The sequence below is a fragment of the Xyrauchen texanus genome, chromosome 13 (assembly GCF_025860055.1).
Source record: "Xyrauchen texanus isolate HMW12.3.18 chromosome 13, RBS_HiC_50CHRs, whole genome shotgun sequence".
In the NCBI taxonomy this organism is placed as follows: domain Eukaryota; kingdom Metazoa; phylum Chordata; class Actinopteri; order Cypriniformes; family Catostomidae; genus Xyrauchen; species Xyrauchen texanus.
Window position 1 is genome coordinate 44048751 of NC_068288.1, and position 23316 is coordinate 44072066.

General features: G+C 38.4%; 1 protein-coding gene across 6 annotated transcripts in view; it reads left to right on the forward strand.

The window, feature by feature from the left end:
- The first annotated feature begins 2136 nt into the window (after positions 1-2136).
- The window catches only part of tead3b (TEA domain family member 3 b), a 55158-nt gene continuing 33978 nt past the window's right edge, over positions 2137-23316 (forward strand). For all 6 annotated transcript variants that reach the window (XM_052141624.1, XM_052141628.1, XM_052141626.1 and 3 more), the window contains exons 1-3: positions 2137-2286; positions 2680-2752; positions 22820-23071. In XM_052141624.1, coding sequence (XP_051997584.1) covers positions 22948-23071 — 124 coding nt within the window. In that variant the 5' untranslated portion in view covers positions 2137-2286; positions 2680-2752; positions 22820-22947. The remainder of the gene's footprint in view (positions 2287-2679; positions 2753-22819; positions 23072-23316) is intronic.

Below are 23316 nucleotides of genomic sequence, written 5' to 3' on the forward strand. Positions count from 1 at the left end.
TTCCTGGAAGATGATGAAGATGGTGAAGATGGTGATGGCCTCCTAAGAGTCTCAAACCACATAGATTATTACAGGTAATAGAAACAAAAATGTACTTAAGTGTTTCAAATAGTTTTAAATGTAGTTATAGACCATTTAAATCTTATTAGAAATCTTAAATCTTATTATATAGACGTTTTCAAATGATATTGAAAAAACCAATAAAAATGAATAGTTGACAAAAACTAAACTGACTAAAAGCACTACAAGTTATATACATTATTATGTACATGCCTTTTATAATAATATTTAATTGAATACATTTTTTCGGTTAAATATTAGGTAATTCAATAAAAAAAAATATGCTCAAATGTTTTTATGGGTGTAGATAAAAGGAAAATTTGTTGTATATGTATAATTAAATATATAATTTATTATTACAAATTATTTATTCAGAATTTTTGTTTTATCTTGTTAATATTAATACTGTTAGTAGTATATTAGTATATACATCAACGGCCATTCTCGATTATATTCTCATAATGCTTAGATTGTTTAAAATGAAAAGCAGTTCATGAGAGTGACGTTGTAGCCATCTTAAACGGATCTTTAACTTTATCTGCCGTTCTTTTGATAAACATAGTTAACTGAAGAACGCAGTTACACATACTTAACGTACGAAAGAGGGATCTCTTCTAGACACAACTCGCAAATATCCTACAGGGACAGAGAAGTGGTAATTTGGGAATCTTTCAACAATGGATCTGTTGGACATTTCTGGTATGGTGTCTCAAGGTAATTGCCACTCAAAACTGGGTTAGACATATGGCTTTGATTTTCTAGTAATTTTACATTTCAGTTAATATTTTTATTATATTTTATACATTATATTAATACATTTGTGCTGTACATTTTCATTGCAATAAACGTTTTTATTTTACTTTAAAAACTGCTTTCACTTGCAATGGCAACAGTATTTTAGATATCAAATATCCCTTTACAATTTTACGTCAGCAATGTCTTGACATTATTCTAACGAATGTCTTGGTATAATATTGCCTAAGTTTGGTGCCAGTCACATGAGGAGGAGTATTCAAAAGTTCAGGGCCTACAATTTAAAAAAAAATAAACATTCAATCCAAAATAGCCGACTTCCTGTTGGGTGGAGCTAATGACTGTAATTTTGAAAGTTATCTGGCTTAATGTGAACAATATACGTCACAAGTTTGGTGACCGTAGAAGAAACTGACCCCACCACTTTTGTCAAAAGGTGGCGCTAGAGAGCTCCTCAGCCACGCCCATGTGTTAACTGTTGCCCAGGACTAATGTCTGCAACTCTGTGTCTGCAATAAGGCCATGAATATTCAAGCATGTCAAGTACATCAAAAACATGTGAATATACATGCCATGGCAACACTGATTAATTTATCGTGTCACCATGGCAACACCGTTCACTATATCAAAAATCCATTCACAATTTAGCATCATCAATGTCTTGGTATGATGTCGCCCACATTTGGTACCTGTAACATTAAATCCTTAGGAGTATTTCAAATTCCAGGGCATGCATTTTTCAAACAATCCAAAATGGCCAACTTTCTGTTGGGCGGAGCTTATGACTGTCAACACAAAAGTTGTCCGGCTTGACGAGATCTATATGTGTACAAAGTTTGATGACAGTAGCTCAAAAGGGATGCGCTACAGAGCCCCCCCGAACATGCTCATCTTTTAGGTGGTGCCAACTTTGCCAAGCCCCAATGGCCAACGACTCTAATGTGTGTGCAAACTTTTAAGAGTTTTCACACATGTTAAGTACCCCAAAAGTACCATAAACCTTGAAAAGAATCTGAGTAAAGAAAAATAATACTTTCAGTGCTTGGGCCCTAATAATAATAATAATAATAATAATTCTTAAGAGAACAATAGGGCCTCCGCACTTTCAGTGCTTGGACCCTAATAAATAATTACATGAATCTAACGTTGGTGTCGCATTGAGAACTTTTGTCTGTACAATGGCCCAAGTGTGGCTTCTTTTCTTCTTTGCAGCTCAAATGGGAGGGGCGTATGGAGAAGTCCCCGCCCCAAGTCCTGTTGATTGACGCGCACACTGGCCCCTCCTTGAACTTTTTTCCCTCCTTCGTTTTCCCACTGAAGTGCGTGAATTTCATACCAAACCCATACTTCGCATTCCACCTTTACTGTCAAACCCGGAGAAATATTACTGAAAACAATAGCACCAAGATAAATATAACTTTAAAGAATTAAACCTCGTCCTTTTCATATCGGTAGAGGTTTTTCCCAATAAAGGTGAGTTTTTTACGTTCACTCGTTCCCTTTGTCTGGTCGCTTTTTTGTCGCGGATTTCATGCCGCTCTAGCGAAGTTTTCGGATCTTTGTCATATTTCGCATTTTTCCTCGGAACTCCCTGCGTTGGGTGGGATGAGGGACACAATTCCGCGTGGATATGTTGTAATTGTGCATGTGTGAAAGTTTGGAAGGCAATTTTAGAGTGATAGCCGCGAACTTGTTTTGCTTAAACATCTTTGAACAAGACTTTTAAGTTTAAAATCATTGTTTCATCTACCGCTCCCATTGTTGCACGTTGAAAATGTCATGCTTTCCTGCACAAGCTCTTTTTGACGTTGATAACACGATTTTACAAACTCTTGTCTTTGAAAATAAGAGATTTTATTTTTCCAGAGAATTGACGGGAGGACGGAGAAAGAGACGAGAATCGTGTTTGGAGAGATCGATCACTCCTTTACGTTAACAGGTAAGTGTGTTATTATGTTTGTCACACTGACCAAATTTTTAACAGGCTCAGAAAAGTTTCATTATTTAATATTGTAGTGATTCCAATCACATTGGTGACGTGACGTAGAGAAATAGATCTCAAAATTGAATTTACAAATGTGATGTGAAATACACAGTAAGAAGTTGACTCAGTAACCTATGTTGTAAGTTTAAAGACACGTCTTACTATGATATTTAAGCATACTACGCCTACTGTTTTAAAAACGTCCATGTTGGCATTCAGGCTTCTATCATATTCATTTATCCTGTCATTGAAACTTGTTTGTCAAAAAAAAAAAAAAAAAACGTTTTTCTTTTCTTTTGTAATTTAATTTTTTATTTATTAACCATTGGTTATTCTTAAAAAATAAATAAATACAAATATATTTATTCGTTAATAAAAAAAAATATATATATATAAAAAACGATACATTTCGTCAACTAATCAACGTCAACGTCGTGACGTTGTTAACTTCCCCGCGTACTCAGATGTATTTATTAACGAATTCTCGATTTGATTAAAATAATATTTCCTTTAATTTGTATTTTACAGTTATTTATTTTTTTCTGGGTGAGTGGGTAAGACCTAAATATTTATAGTTGTTTGTATTTATAATAATTTAAATACTGTTTAGTGCGTCCCACAGATATGCAGGTGTTTTGCATGATGGTATCCAAACCGTCATTGTTCGGCTGACTTACTATTAATGAGCAGGTTTCGTTGAAAAGAAATGCTGCACTTCAGGTTCCATTTCGATAGTTCAGCCCAAACTGCTTCTTCAAGTTCTGCTGTCTGGTTTGGGTTGTTTCCTACCTCCTTTAAGGAAGGCTGGGCCTACTGTTCTTAGCTCTCCAAGCCTGTCAAAAAAGGTCAAAATCCAGCCTGATGTGGGTCAAGTAGTTTCTAGGTTAAATTGTGTTCCAGTTCATACAATTTGTTTAGAAAACCTTGTTTTTGATCAAATGACTGTTGGTAATCCATGCGGATTCTCTTTGAGTGTTACAGACTGTAGTGTAGGCCGATATATCAGACTTCTTAAAGGTGCACTCAGTAATTCTTTCCCCATTTAAAAAGTTTTGCTCTTAAAGAAATGAATTGTAATTTTGAAACATACGGATAAAATCATGAGCACTCACATGAGATGAGGATTCTAGTCATATCAGTAACCTTATAAAAGCTGTTTTATTATACATGGGAGTGGGGTGCCCTCATAGGGGCTGCCATTTTAGAATCACATGACTAGCTGAATACTACTCGATTAATCTCAGTAACCGTCTTGTTATTGGACACTTTCATGGCTGATTTTGAATAGTGAATTTCTACTGTGGCATCTGTAACTTAAAACTATTGATTTTGAATGATGCTGCATCCACGCCACTAGGTGGCACTGTAAGTCCAAGATGACACAGACAAAAAGTGACTGAGTGCACCTTTTAGACTTTATCACCATTTATTGAGTGCATTGTACTGGCCTTTTGGCTTTTTTTTTTTTTATTGTCTGTTTTGTTTTACAACATTTGTCCATTGGCTAATTAGCTCAGTTGGAGCCAAATCCTTGTTGTTTTGTTTGACTTTTTCTTTCTTATTGGTCCAAAAACAGATGCCATGCTTGTGAGTTCCCTTACAAATATTTGAGATTTCTGGCAAACTTAACTGCAAACGTCTGGATATGGACTCTTTTTCACAGACAGTAATGACACGTTTCTGCCTTATTTAGCAGCGAATATCGAGCAAACTTTTGCATTTGCAGTTTTTTTATTTATTTAGCGTATATTTATAACATTAGACTTTTTATTATAATATCTTGGAATTAGTAAAAAAACAAAAAAAAAAACGAGTTGCCGCAGATGCAATGAGGTTTCTAATGCAGCTGCTGAGGGGTGACACTAAATTTGCCATTTTTCAGCTTTCTTAATTTGGAAAGTTGTGGAAATGTAATAGTGGTGTTTTTCTTTTGATGTCAGATTAAATGTGTAAACAAAATGTATATTTGCTGTGGTCTCCCATCCACTCCTATTCACCGTTATCGAATTTTACCCTGCAATCGTCTGCTTCTGCGTTCCAAAACCCGGACGTTTAAAAGGGGTCCATAATTTGTGGCAAATAACAAGCTCGTTTGCATGTAAAAATAATGAGTGGGAAGTTTGTGGCAAGTTAGACAGAATTCTCTATATTTGTATGGGTTGGTCTGTGGAAGTAGGGTGAATTAGGGCATTCTGGGGCATTTTTTAGGGCATGCTACACCAACACTTTATCACTAACAAATGAGACCTCATTCGAAGGTTTACACAGTGATGTAAATATCAAGGATTCTTATTGAGATTTCTATACTTTTATTTTTATAATGAATATTCATATATGCTCAGATCTAAACGATTTAATTAGCTAGAAGTTGCAATTTGTGAGTTCGTTGCTTATAGAAGTATTTTTAAAAATCCACTTTATCCAGTAATCACTACTATATGAAAATGTATTGGTTGAAAAGTGTGGGAACCTTGGTAATCACAGACCAATTACAATTTTGCCATATTATCCTTGACTTGTTTGTAATGGAGCAAGAGATGCACACACCAGAGGTTAGTTGTCCCACATTAACCGATGTCTCCCAGATTACCCTAGTAAACCCAATGCGTTTGGCTTATTAAAGTTGAAATGGACTATGTTGGACACTGAGGCTGCAAATGTTGTAAGGTCTCACACTCAAACACCTTGTTTTATCTTTGAGGTTAGCATGTACTTGTATTGCTGTATTTTATTTAGAATATTCAATGGCAATGTTTCACCAAGTAACTAACATTAAACTAGAGAGATACTAAACATTTCTTAATTTTGTTACAGGATGTTTGTAGCTTAACCTGTGATGTGTATTCTCAGCTAACTTCCCTGGTATTTGCCACTTATGTGATATGTGCACTTTACTGTAAGTCACTACGGTAAGAAGACGTCTTTTAAAACCTACATGTATAACCTACCTAAATAGAAATTCCACCATTTGTATAGTCTCTGAGAAGTCACTCATTTGGACAAACAAGGTTAGCTCAGTAATATTAGTGTCATAGAGCAAATTTAAGACCATGTCCACACTAAAAAAATGGAAAGCGCTTGTTGTCCGATTTACTAAATCATGTTATTTGTGATTTACACATCAAAATGGTGATTCTCTTCTAAACTTGTTTTCTTTCCTTTTCATTAATGAAATTCTTTAAAATGTGCACTCTATTAGATTATGTAGTCACCATGTGAACATGAACCAATCAAGTATGTTCACCAACATGCATTATATTTAATAGTGTATAATGTTGTATTTTGGGATTTAGAATTGATTTTGGGGTTGCCATTGTGGTGAAGAGTCAAGCTTTTTGCCAAGGTTGAGGAAGTGTACACAGAAAAACATACTCCATTTTGCTTTACTAAGGGAGCAATTATTACTTGGCTTTCTTCATAGCTAGCAGAATTATGTTAAATGCTAACTAGCATAACCTCATGTAATGGGTGTTTTCCAAACTGCATTTTTGCGGTCTTGAAGGGCACTGCGGGAAGGGAACACCACTCAAAGGGTCATTCCAAACTAAAGAAAATTAACTTTTTCATGAAGGGCCTTACCGCAAGACTGTTAGTGAAGGGTACGTGTAGTATTACCATGCTCCCTTCATAGTGACCACATCACAAGCTCTGTGCTTTAGAGTGAGTATGGAATAGATATGATTAATTTTTATTGGAATTTTCCCAATAAATCAGCAGTGACCACAAAAATATTATGTAAAACTGAATACATAAATCATGTTAGGGACACAAATTATTTTGAGGCTGCTTAATTGGGTCATTTAAAAATAAATGTATTCAATTGTGTTAAGATTTAGCGAGCCAATCAGATTTTCTGACATAGAATTAATGTTGATGTAACTTAGTTGATTCATGTGGAAACGATGTACATGATTAAATCGTGTAAATTCAAACCTTTTTTTTTGGTGACACTTGTTAGTTATTTGTTTGAAAAAACGCAATGATTCTGCTATGTTCACACCTCTTATCAACATCAGAATGGTGTTTTATCCACCGAAAATGTTTTGCTGCAGTTTCCCAGTGAAATGTCCAGCTGGGGGGCTCCAAAAGCGAGTGAAATGGTGTCATAATTGGACAACATTTTTAGGAGACTATAAGGTGGAGGTTTTAATGAGTAAAACGTACCTCCTTAACCGAAAATTTTAACCTAAGTCTAACTAGGGTTGTCACAATACCATAATCGTATCTTTCAATACTATACCAGCTAAAGGATCACAATACCATATGAGAGTGTGCTCATTCATAATGCATTTTGTCATTGCAGAAGTGATTATTAGAAACTAACCATTCCACTTGTTGGTCCGGAAGAGGTAAAAATAGCTGATTGATGAACAGGGAGAAGGCTCAAATGGACTAACTTGTTACCTAATACATTCTTAATTTGATGTGTAAAAAAAAAAGCTCTTCGCCACATCAAAACAGCCAATTCAAACGGCAATGGCTTTACATTTTTGTTCTATTCTGTGATTATTTGGATGTTGGTAACATAAAAATATAGATATTGTAACAAGAGAAAAACAGTTTAGAGCGGTTGTTTCATTATTACAACTGCTTCTGCTCCCCTCTCCTGGTAAATAGCAGTGCAAATGCAGATTACACACACACCGGTTTGATCACACGCCTTGGGGACGTGATCTAATCATAAGGAGGAAGTTACCACCACCATGCATTTGTAAATGGAAAAAATAAAATGAGTGCAACGTTTGATTTAAAAAAAAAAAAATAATAAATATATATATATATATATATATATATATTTTTTTCATAGAATCTGTAAATGTTAAGAAAGCCTATCGGTTAAATGAAGTGGCACTAAACTGTGTATTCTGCAGAGGCAGTGGGATGGGTCAGAAGTTGTTTAATAAGGTTGCTGGTGTTTCTCCCTTTGGCTTGAAATCTCTGTAGACATTTACAGCAGATGGGTTTTCCCAGTCTCATCAGGCAAAACCCAACATAATTCCAAATCTTGCTATATTAAATCATTTTTATTTTTTTAAAAAAGCCTCTCACTCTCAAAAGTTTTATTTGAATCCATTAGGAGACGCAACCACCAAATGATCACGCTGGGATTCAGTCGTGTGCGTTTGAAGCATGGGAAAACCACACATTGAGAAATAAACAATACCGTATAAGGGGCAAATTCTAAACTGCATTTTGCGCTGTTAAAGGGCACTACGTGAAGGTGATGCCACTCAAAAAAACTACATTTTATTGTTATTGCAGACACGCTGTAGGTCTGATTCAAATGAAGGCTTTAGCGAATATAATATTTACTACCGCACATACAACACAACTTGCGGGTATTACCTTATTGACGGTACTACTGTTTAAAACAAATACTGTGGCACCGCCAGTATTTAAACGCTGTAGTACCGAGATGCTACCGTAGCATCGGGATACTGTGCAACCCTAAATCTATCCAATAGTGTCCTGAAAGCAAATGAGAGGTGAACGAAACAGACATCTTTACCCTAAACCAATGTGTTAACCTAACCGATAGTGTTTTAGAAGTAAATGTGACATGAAAAGCAAGTTTGTTTTTTAAGCAAATACATCGTTCTTTTTATTTTGACAGTGCAATTCATTTATAAGTTGATGTGCTCCGCTCTGCTTTTAGCAAACTCAAAGGCTTTGGTTCGTCTTGTCAGACTGATTCATAATCTTCTTGTTCTTTGCTCTTGGTTCATTTGAGTTTGTAGTGACTGTTGTTCTTGTATTGAAGAAGGTTTTTGGGTGATTTATTGGAACAGGGGGTGATTTTCTGCAATAATATAGCCAAAAAGGTAATTTTGCATTGTTGTCTGAAAATCCCTCATATTGAGGTTTATTTTAGCGCAACACATCTGTGCATTGCAACTACACTTAAGGTTTTTGTGATTTTTGAACCATTGCCACGTATTGCCTTTTATGGCATCTGCAATGCTCCACATTGTTGTTCAGTTGCAAATTTGCTGTTCCCATTTTCAGACATCACAACCAACCCCGAACTCCCTCCACTGTCAGGCTTTGGCGAATGGGAATGCACCATTTCGGTGTCTCCTTTTGCTCTCCCGTGCTAAATAGAGCTTTATGTTTAATTGGCTAACAAATCAGTTTTAATGATTTGTTTGTTCTTGCGCTGAGATTTCACTCCCTGCACCCAAACCTGGCCTGAAGTTTGCAATCATCTTCTGGACTCATTTAGCATGGAAAATCACGTACACCCGCAATGTTCTAATCTAGATGAAGAAATAATGAAACTTTTTTTTTTCCCCCCAGGTCACAGGCATATCTTATTTTAAATAGCGAGCATGTGTGATTGGAGCAAATTGTTTGTGCCGTGTGTGTTTATGTTGCTGGCCAGTTGACAGTTCCTTTAGCTGGTTTGTGTTAAGGGCCCAGCTGAGAGTGTAATGAGCCTCTTTCCATTTGTGCAGACTGAAGCGGCCTTTTAGCACCCACCACAGAAGTGGCTCTCCAAATGGTGACCACTTACCTGCCTGTCAACAGAGCTCTGAACAAATATCTTGCTCTGTATGTGTGTGTTTGAGCATTTAAGGGAAATGGAGATAAAAAGAGGAGAACCAAGAGAGATTTTACTCTTTAAGAATGTGCATTTCACATCCAATATGATGCACTGCTGTTTTGCCACTTTACCAGACTGTATTTGCAGAAGGAAACTTTTTATGTGGTCTTCAGTTCCCAAAAATTAAAATTTTCCTTTTTAAATTAAATACTTTTTTTCCACGTCATGGTTGAAGGAGCCTGTGGCGAGACGTATGCCAAAACACACACAATGTGTCGCTATGCTTTATTAATTATGATGGAGAGGCTGCCTATGAAAGTGTGTTTACATTGTGCTGAAAATTAACGCTTATTCCCAAGACTCTTGTTTACATACATTTCCTGTGTGAGGCATTGGCAGATAAGCTTTTTGGCTTCTCTGTGGCCTTTCGACTTGTGGGAGGGGCGAGCTATGGGCTAGAACAGTATAGCCTTTGTTTCTGTCTGTCTGAAGTTGCTAAATTTTCCAGTTGTTCTTGAAACCAACTGTTTGTGGCAGCAAGTTCACACAGCAGTCCACTACGCTCCATACACACATGCACCTGAGGTCTAATCTAATATCCCAAATTGGAAAAACAAGTAGATTATTTATTTTAGTCTTCTTTTGTGGTGGATTGTATTCCCTCTTTTGACTTTTCAGTATGTTTGATATTGTTTGCTAAGAAGGTTCTTGTCATATTTATGCCCAAATCAATATAAAAATGTATATTAAATATATTTTGCATGAAGGAAATTAAGCCTTTTGAAGGAAAATTAAGATTTATTTGTATTGTGACATTATTTTCAAGACACTCAAGCACATTTTACCCCCAAATTTTATTTGTGTAAGCATCTGGACATTTTACTATTACTATTGTTTTCAGTAATGATGCTCATGACTGTAACACAATACAGCAAAAAGAGCAAGTACCAAGAGAGTGCTATTATGATGTGTAAATACTTAATATTTATATATATATTAGGGCTGTGGATTTAACGCGTTAATGATTAACTCTTCTGCTACAGGAATATAAAGCATTTTAATTATCTGAATATATATATATATATATATATATATATATATATATATATAATTTGTGGTAATGGTGGGGGCTATATAAAGCTATATTTAGGGACTCGGTGTGGCAACCGCCCTTAAAACCCTAGCAAAGCCATAGTAATATCACCCAGAACATCCTAGCAACCGCGAAGCAATGCGCTAAAACAGACCAGAATACACTGGGATGTACTTTGGTTTTTTGTGTGCCATTCCATCTTGCGTACGATCAAGCACTCAGCCTTTCAAAGTATACACTTTGACCAGAAGGCCGTATGGACGCGCTCCGTGCACATGCACTTTGACTGCTCTTTTAGCACCGTTGACGCCAGGTGCACAAAGACACAAACTATTTGCGTATCTAGAAAAACTGGGTTGTGTGCGGAGAATATAAATTTGCATCAAACGGACTGTGTGCGAGACATAAGCTAGCGGTAAGCGGAAATCAGAAGTATACTTTTACCTTAAGCAAACATGTAGCAAAGCCGTGCCACCCACCCACAATACCCTATATTTGTTTTACACAAGTACAATCCAATTTTCTTTCAGAGAATGTAAAAATTTAAGTTTTATTTTTATGTATTATAAAAAGCAACTACTCTTCATTTGGAGATTTACTGACAGACATGAAGAATTTAAAATCTTGCTAATGAATTTGTCTGTACAGGTGGTTTATCTGCTTACATCTGCCATAATTGTTCTGGAAATCTCTAATCATTAGTGGGCCATTTTAATACTCTAGAAGTCAGTTTGCAAATATAATTTGTTTGGAGTTGAGTAGATGGTATCTGTGTCTTTCTCTCTGCTGTAGAAGTGTGACTCAAAATGTTGAGTTCAGTACATGGGGCCTCTTATTACCGTCCCGAGAGGCCTGTGAGCATTTGTCTCTTTATGCGTGTCTTTTCGGTTTTCATAGGGTTTGGCACCAGGCCTAGCCTTAGCCACTAAATGACCAAGTCAGGCATGAGCACTCCCTCACAAATTCGGCTGAAGATTTTCCGAGGAAAGTGCTGAATCAGACTTTACCGAGTGAGTCCTCTGGCTCACACGCAATGCTTTGTGTCAGTCTTTCCTCTGCTGACTGAATCAGAACTCGAGTAAACCATGTGGTGAGGTCTGAAAGCAGTCGACATCCTGGAAAGTCTCTTTGACGGATAATGTGAAAACCCAGAAATCATAAGCTGTCAATATCCTTGAGATTCATGTCTAGCTGTCTTGCATTCCCTCCAGAGGGAAGCGCCATTCATTGAATGCCTGTTTCCAGGATTATTGTATGAGTGTATTTGGTGCTCTTAGTTTAAAAATGTGTTATATCTGTAAAATCATTGCCTTTCTCTAAGTTTTAACATTCTCATCTGTCTACGAGCGCTCTCTCTCTCTCTCTCTCTCTCTCTCTCTCTCTCTCTCTCTTTCAGTCTCTTCAACCGCTCTGATTGTTTCCTGAGTGTTGAGCCAGAGAGGAAGTTAGAGGAAGTTATTGGAGGAGTAGGGTAGAATTTATTAGAGCTAAACTGAGAGACGGGAAGAAAGCAAGAGATTGAATGAGCATGATAAAGGAGGTGGAGTGAAAGAGAGAGGGGAAAAATGCAAGGTAGTTGGAAAGAGAGAATGAGATGTGTTGAGACCAAAAGTGTTTACCCTCTGACAAGCTAATGGTCCTAGTCGAGGAGATGTCTCTGCTCAAGTTCCCTGTCTCTATCCCAGAAGATTGCTTTTAAACAAAACTGTTTGGAATAGTTGAATCTTCAGCAGCTGACAATGTTTGCTTGGAAGACAGAGCTCAGCTTGACCTTCACTACTGTGGAAATTCTTTATTAAAAACCATCAAATGTCTTTAACATCACATCAACTATATCCAAATTTAAAAGCTTCTGATTTGCCACTGCATTCATGCTCACAAACGATATGTCTCTGATTAGTTACAACCCTCAATCACTACAGAAATGATTGTTGTAAATAGAACATTTGACGCAACCGAACCTAAATGGAAAGCTGTAATGGACACTTTTCACCAAAGTTATTTGCGGCAGCCGTACTTGTAATCCCCATTGTTTATTTGGTTAATTGTGCATCCCTAACGCAAGCTCAAAGTCACACGTCTTTGCATTCCGACATGCGGTGCTAGAGTGGACGTTAACTTTGTTGTCGTCTTCAACAGCCAGTTTTCTCTTTCCGATCAACTACAGTCATGGCTGAGTAATTTACAGTTACTGTCAACACATTTATAGCTAGCTACCTGAATAATAACATATCCAGTTTAATGTCATTGCATTTGAACATAACTATCACCCCCTTGAGTACTGAGGTTTGTTAATGCAAGTACACATTTCAGAATGCACAACACATATGCGCGTAAAGGTTTCTGGCCTAAATCTTTCTTTGTGTTAGGTGAAATTAGCATCCAACAGATGCTATATTGAGCGTGTGAGATCATGCAGCCCAGTCGCATTTCTGGACCTTAATATATCTACATTAGCTGTATGCTGATGTTTATTGTATAAATTGTTCCTGGCTTTTTAAGTGGTAAAACAAAGGGAGTGATTGCATGTAGCATGTATAAGAAAATATCTTGTGACTTCCTATGTATTATGAATGTAATGAAACCCGTGTGGTGCCAGAACAGTTCTCTGTGTTGGTCAAACTAGGTTGATCTGAGCTGTTGCAAAGAGGCATGTTCTTCAAGTTGGCCACCCAATGGTTTTATGGTGGCTAGTTCCTGGTGTGTGGGCTTGTGTCTAAAGACCATAAACACTCTGTGGTTTTAAAAGGCAGACCTTCAAAGCCAATGAGCTAAAAAGCAGGTTATCTTATTTTTGTCACTCTTGAGCCCACGTAAATAAGTTCCTTCCAACATGTTCAAATTTTGACTGCTGCTGCAGTAACATGATCAGACACGAAAGTGTGAAAAATGCTTCAATCACTGATTTGTATTTTTTGTGAACCCATCCAACAAATCTACAAATTGCTCTGGGAATTAAACCATTTAACTTTGAGGAGATATAAATGATTGGGTCACATTTTGGCAGCATTGTTTAGGACCAGGGTCAGAAATGAAAAGGGGGTTCTGAGCAAAAGTGTCACCTCAGGTGACACACACATAGTGACACATTATGATTCATATTATCACGAGCCATAACGTTATAATCTAACTGCAACAAGCATGCACGAGTGACGAGCGTCCCTGCGACCGAGTGTGTATCAGCCAGGTGCAGTTTCAGTCATTCCTTCTTAGATCGGTTCACTTCATGCAACTCATAGAAGCAGCATTGACCGCACAGAGAAATATTAGTTTTGGAGTTTGTAGTTATTTACATGACCTGCTTCCTTATATTCGAACTTTAAGGATGCATTAAATATATAACGCCACGTTGTTTCCTTCAAAGACGTGAGCATGCGGGGGCCTGGGTAGCTCAGCAAGTAAAGACGCTGACTAACACACCTGGAGTCGCATGTTCGAATCCGGGGTGTGCTGAGTAACTCCAGTCATGCTTCCTAAGCAACCAGTTGGCCCGGTTGCTAGGGTGGGTAGAGTCACGTTGGGTTAACCTCCTCATGGTTGCTAAAATGTGGTTCTCTCTCTCGGTGGGGCACCAGGGGAGTTGTGCGTGGATGCTGCGGAGAATGGCGTGAAGCCTTCACACTCTCTAGGTCTCCGTGGTAAAGTGCTCAACAAGCCACCTAGAGGTCATTGGAATTGGGCATGCCAAATTGGGGAGAAAAGGGTAGAAACCAAAAAAGAAAATTGTGAGCATGCAAGTTTTGCTTTAGCGGACTGGCAGCTCTGGCTTCACTTTATTTCTCAATAAGAGTGCTTCTGTATTTACATATTTTGTATTTTTGTATAATTCCCTTTTACATTGCGTTCGTCACCACCTGAAGCTGTTTGGACATTTTGGAGTGCATCTGGACTGTGAGCTGTGTGTTCTTCGTCTCGTCAATCAGGCGTGAGCCGCAGTGCTCCTCTGGCGCGCCATCATTAGTTTCATATGATCTCATGTTATGTTAAATGAGATCAAACGACTATTCGACACTGACATTTTTGTATTTTTTTTTTTTACGTCGACCAGTTGTTTCAGCCCTAGCTCAGAGTAAAAAAAAAAAAAATACTTTGAAAGTCTAAAGTGTTTGAACATGTGTGAGTGATGAATTATATCCTAGCCATAAAACTTATATGATAAATCATCCTGTTATTTGAAAGGGATGGTCTATACTAATGACCCTTTATGGAGCTTGTTTCCTCTCTGGAAGATAACAACCAGTTGGGAGCACATGCCGTTTTGTTTTTGCCATGACCAGGTGGCTGAAGAGTCTTGATGCGGTTTTAACCGTAGTTGGAAACCTGGGCTGGACATTAAGAAGAGAGGCTTTGCCTTCAGACTCTAAACGTCTTTATCTGTAATCTGAACCCTACCAGCAGCTGCTGCTACATTTGTCCAGCCCTGTTGTTCTCTCTTTGCTGTGTGTGTGTGTGTGTGTGTGTGTGTGTGTGTGTGTGTGTGTGTGTGTGTGTGTGTGTGTGTGTGTGTGTGTGTGTGTGTGTGTGTGTGTGTGTGTGTGTGTGTGTGTGTGAGAGAGAGAGCGAAAGACACTGAGGAGTACTTGGTGTTTACGCTCTTGTGTGAGTGAAGGGCGGGTGTGTTTTTGAAGCTGCCCGGAGCGATATACTCCCTGGGGGTAACTATTGCCAACAAGTGTTCCAGCTGCAACAGTTTCCTAACAAATCTCACATTCTGAGCTGCGTTTGACAGGAAAAACAATTGGGAGGATGACTGTTGTGAGAGGTCCATGCATGAGTTCCAATACTAAAAAAGGGAATTCTAGCTGCGGGTTGTCGTAGTGTGAATGCTTCAATCCTAGGTCCTAGTTTTGGCCAGACTCTGTAGCTAGCAGTTTTGACCAAGCTGGGACTTTGTCTGACATGGTCAACTTGGCTCAGATCATTGTAATAACACCAGTCTCTTCTACATCTCTTGTGCCTTCTGTTTTGGTTTCATATCCAATGGAAATAGTCCAACAGATGGGAAAACAAAAGGTAGGTTATGGTCGTTAGGTTTGGCTCTCTGCCAAGCTACCATTACTTCCCTTGGTTCCATCCCCCGCAACTCTTCTTTCACTGGAAGGACGGTGTGAAGACCTCCCTCCTGGACAGATCCTCCACTTGGTTGTTTCCCGCCAAAAATGTCCACTTGGGATGACTAACTCAAAGATGGACTCCAGCGCTCGCTCTCAGAGGCTGGATTTGTGTGTTTGCACTGGAAAGTCCCTCCGTTCCTTTGACAGTTAGTGGAGTCCCTGAAATCGAATAAAATGACTTATTGAGACTGGAAGAGACTTGACAAAAAGCAAGATTTGGAAATGTGAGATTCTTCCTTATGAAACATAGCAAACAGTCATCTATTAAATAACAACAGTCAGCACTTTTACATGCGCTTTGAAAGTTTGATTTCAGACAGACTTTAATAATTTGTCTTTTTAAAATGTCATGTAAACCAGTCCGATTTTTGCAAGTTGGATTAACAGACCTAGATAATGCCATTGTAGCTTGGATTCATAAAAGCACGGATACACATTCACTGGACCATAATAGAGCACAACAGTGTCCGCCCACTTTTTCAGCCGTCTCTGTTCCAGAAGTACTTTTCATTACACAGCTGGTGGCACCTTGATTAAAGACCCAAGGAATTGGTAATTGTATTGGCTGTTTGAATTCCAATTGGGGTGACACTTAAAGGTATATTTTTGGTTCAATACAAGTTAAGCTTAATCAACCGCATTTGTGGCATAATGTTGATTACCACAAACATTTATTTAGACTTGTCCCTGCTTCTCTTTTAAAAAAAAACACTGGGTTTACAGTGAGGCTCTTACAATGGAAGTGAATGTGGCCAATCTGTAAACGTTAAAATACTCTGTTTCAAAAGTATAATAATAAGTGGAAACAATATACGTTTTAACATGACTTTAGTGTGATAAAATCGCTTACTAATGTTTTCGGTGTAGTTATATCCAATTTTACAACTTTGTTACCATGCCGACATCGTAAACGCTAAATCCCTAAATTGATGTAAACAACTTTACAGCTCAAAGATAAACATTTTTTTTTTTAACAGGACAACTAATGTTAATACCTTTTTATATAATTATAAGTTTCACCTTTCTGCCTTTTTTAAACCCTCCAAAAATTGGCCCCATTTACTTCTATTGTAAGTCCCTCACTTTTACCTTGCTTTTTATGAAAGAAAAGGAGGGACCAGTGAAAATGATTTTTTTTATGCTAATCAATATTGTCAATTGAGCTTAACTTTTATTAAACTCGGAAGGGCTGGGTTTTTATACAGATTTCCCTATTTGAATCCGAGCTTCTGATTTAGATTCAGATGGGTATATTTCAGATATAATTTGGTTGCATAATTTTGGAGCGTGATTTCCTCACATAGTAAAGGGTTGCACATAGAGGCATTCCTAACACCCGGAATTTTCCTTTACCCCAAGATAATTCATATTTTGAAAGTCGCTTTTCTTTATGGATGTTTAGATATTTTTACCAGAAAATAAGAGGAAGGTACTCCAAAGAAAATATTTTTTTTGCAGTGTTCAGATTTGATTTGATTCTGATTAAATTAACTGCTGTAGCGTGACTATAACTGCACGTGTAAAAGTACTGACTGTTGATCAGTTAACTAAGAGAAGCTCAGTGCTGCAATCAACAATAATACATACTGTGTTAGAGCTCTGAGATGGGCAGGGAGGGCTGTGTTAATTCAATGGGCGTCTCGATGAATGTGTGAGCTGCGTGAATTTCACGGCATTATTTACATTCCTGCACCACATGGAAATTCTTCAGCATTATATTCTGACTTAAGAGTTCTGTTTGGTTCTCGAGAGGCATTGGGAACAAGGAGGTAATGCGTCAGCACTGGACTTCAGCGAAATCTGTATATTATGAAATAATATGTCATTCAATCATGAGTCGTGAAGACCAAGCTGCCTAATGGGAAAATAAAGCATTTGTGTCTGTTTTGTGTCCTGACGATTGGTAGCTTGCTACATCACATAGAGCTTATGTAAAGTTGCAGAAACACAGGGGCTTATTTGAAAAGCTGTGAGACAGATTTTACACAGTTGACTCTGTCTGACCTCATTCTTGCTCTTATTTGCCACCCTTTTCTCCCTTTAAAACGAAAGCACTAAGTTGTTTTTTTTATTTTTTTTTAATCTGCTTCAAGATCAAAGTGTAAGATCAAGAGAACGCACTGCCAGATGTGAGTTGCACTTAGGATCAGAATTTTTTTTTTTTTTTTTTTTTTGGCATTGCATCAATGTGTTTTTGCACAACTGTTGTTTTTAACTTTGTATTTTTTCTTCCAGGACACTTTTTTGGGGATTTTTTTATTTAAGTCTCATTATTTGCTACAAACCTTACAAAAAGGTGCCAGAAAATATACCATGATTTTTTTGCATGCTACTATGTTGCTTTCATGGTATTCTTTGCATTCTTGAATTGTTTTACACTAAGGCTACATCCACACTAATATGTTCTTGTTGGAAGCTGTTTTCAGTTTCTTAACATCATCATTTTCTAAATGGAGAGCACTTTCGAAAAGTATTCGTGTGGACGTAAGTCCCTTGATACATACTGTACGTTATTCAAACCATACAATGTTGTCAAAATGCAATTTTGCCACCATAAATAGCAATGGCGTAGACACGAGGCAGGATGGTGGTGGTGGTGGTGGTGGTGGGTGAGGGTTCAAGCCAAATCTATACTCTTGATAAAAATAAACCATAATAATCCAATGATTTTTGGACACTACCATGTTGGCAAGGATTCCTATTCACAAGTACTCGATTAAATTCGGATTTTATATGGATATTTCAACTGTATTGTTCATTTTGCTTCCATTTAAAAGAAATTCTCAACTCAGCTAATGCTGTTAACCGATTTGCGTGTATGATCATCAATCAAATGTTGTCATAATGAATCAGCTGCTCAAATAGCATTTTCAACATCACAATATCTTAATGTTTTACTTTTAGTAAATGATAATAACACTAGGTTCACCATGGTACCGGATTTCATGTACCATGGTATTTACATGCTACTCCAAGGTACTTCCAAGAATACCATGGTACCACTAGGGTACATGTCCAAAAACCATGGTTCTTCTTGGTAAAAGGCCTGTTTTCTGTAAGAACAAGCCATGTCCAGGCAGAGTTGGCCTGCTGTTAGCAGCACAACTAGCTCTCACTTTATCTGGAGCACAGAGAACGTTCAGGTCCCCGGGCGTGCTGATGTTGCGTTTTGTCCAAAACAATCCCACTGTTTTTCAGACTCCGAAGTAGATGTCTAAATTGGTCAGCCCTCCCCTCCCGTCCATCCAGCTTTGTCTCACCCCCACACACCCCTTGACTCCAGTATGCCTCCCCTCCCCTCATCCTTTGCTCTCCTTTCCTTATTTGGGCTGAGTGTTTGGGAGTGCAGGGTGGGGAAGTGGGTAGACTGAGAGGGGGCTTGGTTGACATAAGCGCGAGAGAGAGAACTTATGCCGCACTTCCTTAATAAGGACATGTCTGGAATTCTCTGGAACTCTCCAATAGAGCGGCTTCCTTGCACTCACCGTACACATGCCCGTCACTCACCCTCTACCCTACTGTATACCCTTGCACAGACAAAACGAAGAGTTTTTATCAGAATATACATCCACGTCTTGTTCACAGAGAAAGCAAATCATGTATGTTACCTTGCATAATGTGATCCGTTTATTCTATAAACGTGTAGGGTGTGCTATATAATGAGTGGTGATTGCAAAGGCAAACCCCTCAGTGTGTATCTTGAACCACATCATTTGTACAACAGACATGCTTGATACCTCAAATCACACACTATGCACTTATAATATACACCATGTAGTGTATAACTTTTCAAAATGTAGTATCATTACAAATAAAGTTTTTTTTTTCTACACATTTGCTGTTTTTCAGCAGATGATGGCAAACGCACTTGATGTGTTGCTGATTGTTTTAGCATGTTTGCCAAGCTCAGTTCAACACTTTCTTCAGACGTCTTGCTAGTTGCAACATTCACCATTAATTACAATTGTTGAGTTGACTCCACCCATCCCGTTACATATGGCAAGCCATGACCATTGAGTGTGCATTAAGTGTCTAACATTCCACACTTCGGTTGAAGAAATACATAATCGGGCACTCATGGCACACTTCTTTTTGTTGCACTTTCCGTTAATGCCTTGCACTACAAAATGAAATTCAATGTACAGAAATTCTCTACATGTTTTCCGTGTTTCAGAGTAACTGGTCGCAGTTAAAAAGTAAAATAGTGAACCATAAAAAAATATTGTTTACTCATCTTAACATTCTTGACTTGCATCGACTGAATTCTGAAAAGTCTTTTGTTACAAATTGCAATTCAAATCAATTCCACACAAGAGATATTTTCTTTCACACACAGCGTAAGTTGAATGCTAATCCCAAAGTATACATCAGTTTTGACATGAACGCTCAGCGTCAGCGTACAGTCGAATGTTGGCCTTTCAAAGTATTCTTTACATTTACACATTTGGCAGACGCTTTTCCAAAGCAACTTAAGAGTGCAATTATTATAGGGACAATCCCCCTGGAGTTAAGTGCCTTGCTCAAGGCCACATTGGTGGTGGCTGTGGGGATTGAACCAGCAACCTTATGATTCCCAGTTATGTGCTTTAGCCCACTACGCCAACACTCCTGTATTGGTCTCGTCATTGGTCTCTGCGTGCATACACAGGCGGTTGGCAAGATACTGGACTATTTCTCTTCAGGAGTTTGGATGTATAAAGATGTCTTTTATATTCCTTCAGGCATGCACTCGACGTGCACATCCTATGTTGTTGTTTTTAACCCTCGCCTCCTTATGTTTAGCTGTGTTCTGAATATATGTTCGCAAATGACCGCTGTATACTTTGGGCTTAATTGTCCGATAGTCTATATATATCTGTATAATATAGTCTGATAATTGTTTTATCGGCTGATACCGATGTTTGGCTGACGCATCAGTGTATCTCTAGTTCTATTACTTTTCTTAGTAATCGACTTACGTTTTTCATCTGGTGGACGAAGTCCCATAGTCTTCGAAAGAGGGACACGAGTCGTATCTTAGGACCTGGGGCCGGTTGCACCAGCCATGCGTAGGTTGCAACTTAGACTAGATATGGCCTAAATGGACAACATTTGACTATGAAAATTTAAAGGTGCTATATGTAAGATTGACAACAAGCGTTTGAAATGGGTACTGCTAGTACCCATTTCAATTCAAATGGTTGAATATTGGAGAGTTGTCTGCCACGCCCCTGACTCGAAGCTCATGCGGGTTGCCAGAATGTTTTAAAGGGTATCTGGGCTTTAAACTGTCTCCATCTTCCAAAGGCATCTCTAATATTTATCCTTGTTTTACTACGCCTCTGGTCATGGTGGTTTTTAGACAGATGACTTCGACTTTTTAGGTCAGGTTGAATATGTTATCGTTTGCTTGCTTCCATGGCTGCAACACACAGTGTTGTTTGCCCACAAACTTGTTCAAATCTGGCAACCCGGTGGTGTCGAAATACTATTGATGAGTGGGCAGTGGGCGGGATCACACAGGCCAAAACATAAACAGAAATTCCGGCCTGGAATGGAAACTTCAAAGTAGAATATACAGGAATTGCTGTAGCATTGTTATCGGAGAAGCCAGTATTTCAACTTGGCATGTTTTCTAATTCTCTAATGACATAGTAAGTAAACATATTACATATAGCACCTTTATGTGAATCATAAACCTATGTATAAACAAAAAAATTACGTAAGCCTCCAACCAGGAGTAGGTTTGGAAAAAATAAACATGACATCAATATCTCATGTTTTGTGTGACAGACTTCAATCCTTTAGACATATATGATGATGTTGACATGTACATTCGTTTACATACGAGAAAGATCATTATGTAAATAATGCACTTCTTAGCAGCTCCTCAGCATGAAATCGTTGTACTCACAAAATAGGTTTGAACATCAACCATAACAAGATAACATTTCAAATCATAGCTGCTTATTGGATCAATAAAGGTAAACGTCATATAATGGGACTATGCATTACTTCACGGAGAGCTTGTGACCTACTAGTTAAGTCTTGCAACTAAAGTAATTATGACTTAGTTATAAACTAACTAGTAGTTACTTAGCCCTTAGTCCCAACTTAAGACAGACCTTACGCAGAGCTGGTGCAACCCTAACCTGAATATCATAAAGTGGGCTCTTTTTAGTATTTTATGCCGTTGTTAAACGCTTACCTCAAGTTCTTGAGATGTTAAGGGTTTACGGTTTATGACCTCTGTGCATTTAAATCGACAAGGGCTAGTGAGTGTAAATGAGTGTGTTTCCTCTTCAAACCTTGAGCCCCTGGACAGGACATACACCCATGGTGCTAAATATTGGTTCTTCTGTCAGAGAAAATCATCTCTCTCTTCTGTTTGAACTTTATTCTCAAAACTTTCTGAGGTTCTGTAACACTTGCGTGGAACGTGCTGTGACTACAACCGTCCTGATTGGGCTTAACATTGTTTTGTCTCTGAGCGTCAAATGTGATTTGGAAATGTACAGTATCGCTAATTGTTCACCCTGTGGCATAAGATTGAGGCATGGACCTGCAATGCCGAAAAGTAATTAGACTGCTCACATATTTCAATACTCTCCACGCTGTTGTTTTGCTCATTCTGTGTCTCAGGGCTGCCAAGTCAAGCTTATTCTTTCAGCGTGTATGTAACCAGAGCATTTGAATATCCCCAAAGGAAGGTCGCAATCGGAGTCAGTCGTATTTACCCAAGCTGTGTTTTTTCGTCAACATCAGCAGAAAGTGAAATAAAAGAATAAACTATGTGGGCATACTAGTGATTCTTGGGACTTAATCCTCATGAACAATACCATGCGAAAAAGGGGCAGCCTGAAAAACACTTAAGATCTCTTAACCATTTTCAGACGCTTAGACAGCCACACTGGGCTGCTCGTTGCCGACCACAAGCATTTTTGCTGACCAGTCCTAATTATCTAATCCTTTCAAAATGGGATTTTATATAATGTCAAAATTATTTGTCATTTTGTGAACATTAGAGGAAAGGAAACCATAATGAGAGTTACAATTGCTGTTGTCTTCATTAGTTACAGAGGAAAGTAAGCATGAGCTTTAGGGGTTCTCAAATGTTTGGGGTGAGTGTGTCTACAAGGGAGCAGTTTTAAATAAAGTGAGAGATGTTGTTGTGAATGGGTGGATTGTTTCCAGTGAAAGAGATGAGAGTATTTTCTAAGAATAATTAGCTTAATCTCTATGTCCACAGGAAAACGATGATGGTTGCTAACCTCTTTCTTTCTTTCTCTCAGTAATTGCATAGTGTGGGGGCTCGTGGCAGGGCCTGGTAGGAGCCGGCACCATTGCGTCCAACAAGTGGAGTGCAAACGGCAGCCCAGAGCAGGGGCTGGAGGATGGGAGTGATGAGCTGGACAAGGCCATGGACGGAGACGCCGAGGGCGTCTGGAGCCCAGACATCGAGCAGAGCTTTCAGGAGGCACTGGCGATCTACCCACCCTGCGGCCGGCGCAAAATCATCCTCTCGGATGAGGGAAAAATGTATGGTAAGTTGGCTTGAGTGTACTGGAATGCATGCTGCTACAGAGTTTGGAAGATTCATTACGTCATGTCCTAATGAGTTGTGAAGTAATAACAATGAAGACATAAATCTCTTATATGCTAAGGTTCGACTGTATCAGGTGATGGATCACGTTATCTTTACTGTCTGCACACCCATTGCTAGTTGCGAGCAGTACTTTCTAGAAGTCCACAGTGCTAAATGTGCCCGAGGTTGAAGAACCTCCCATTT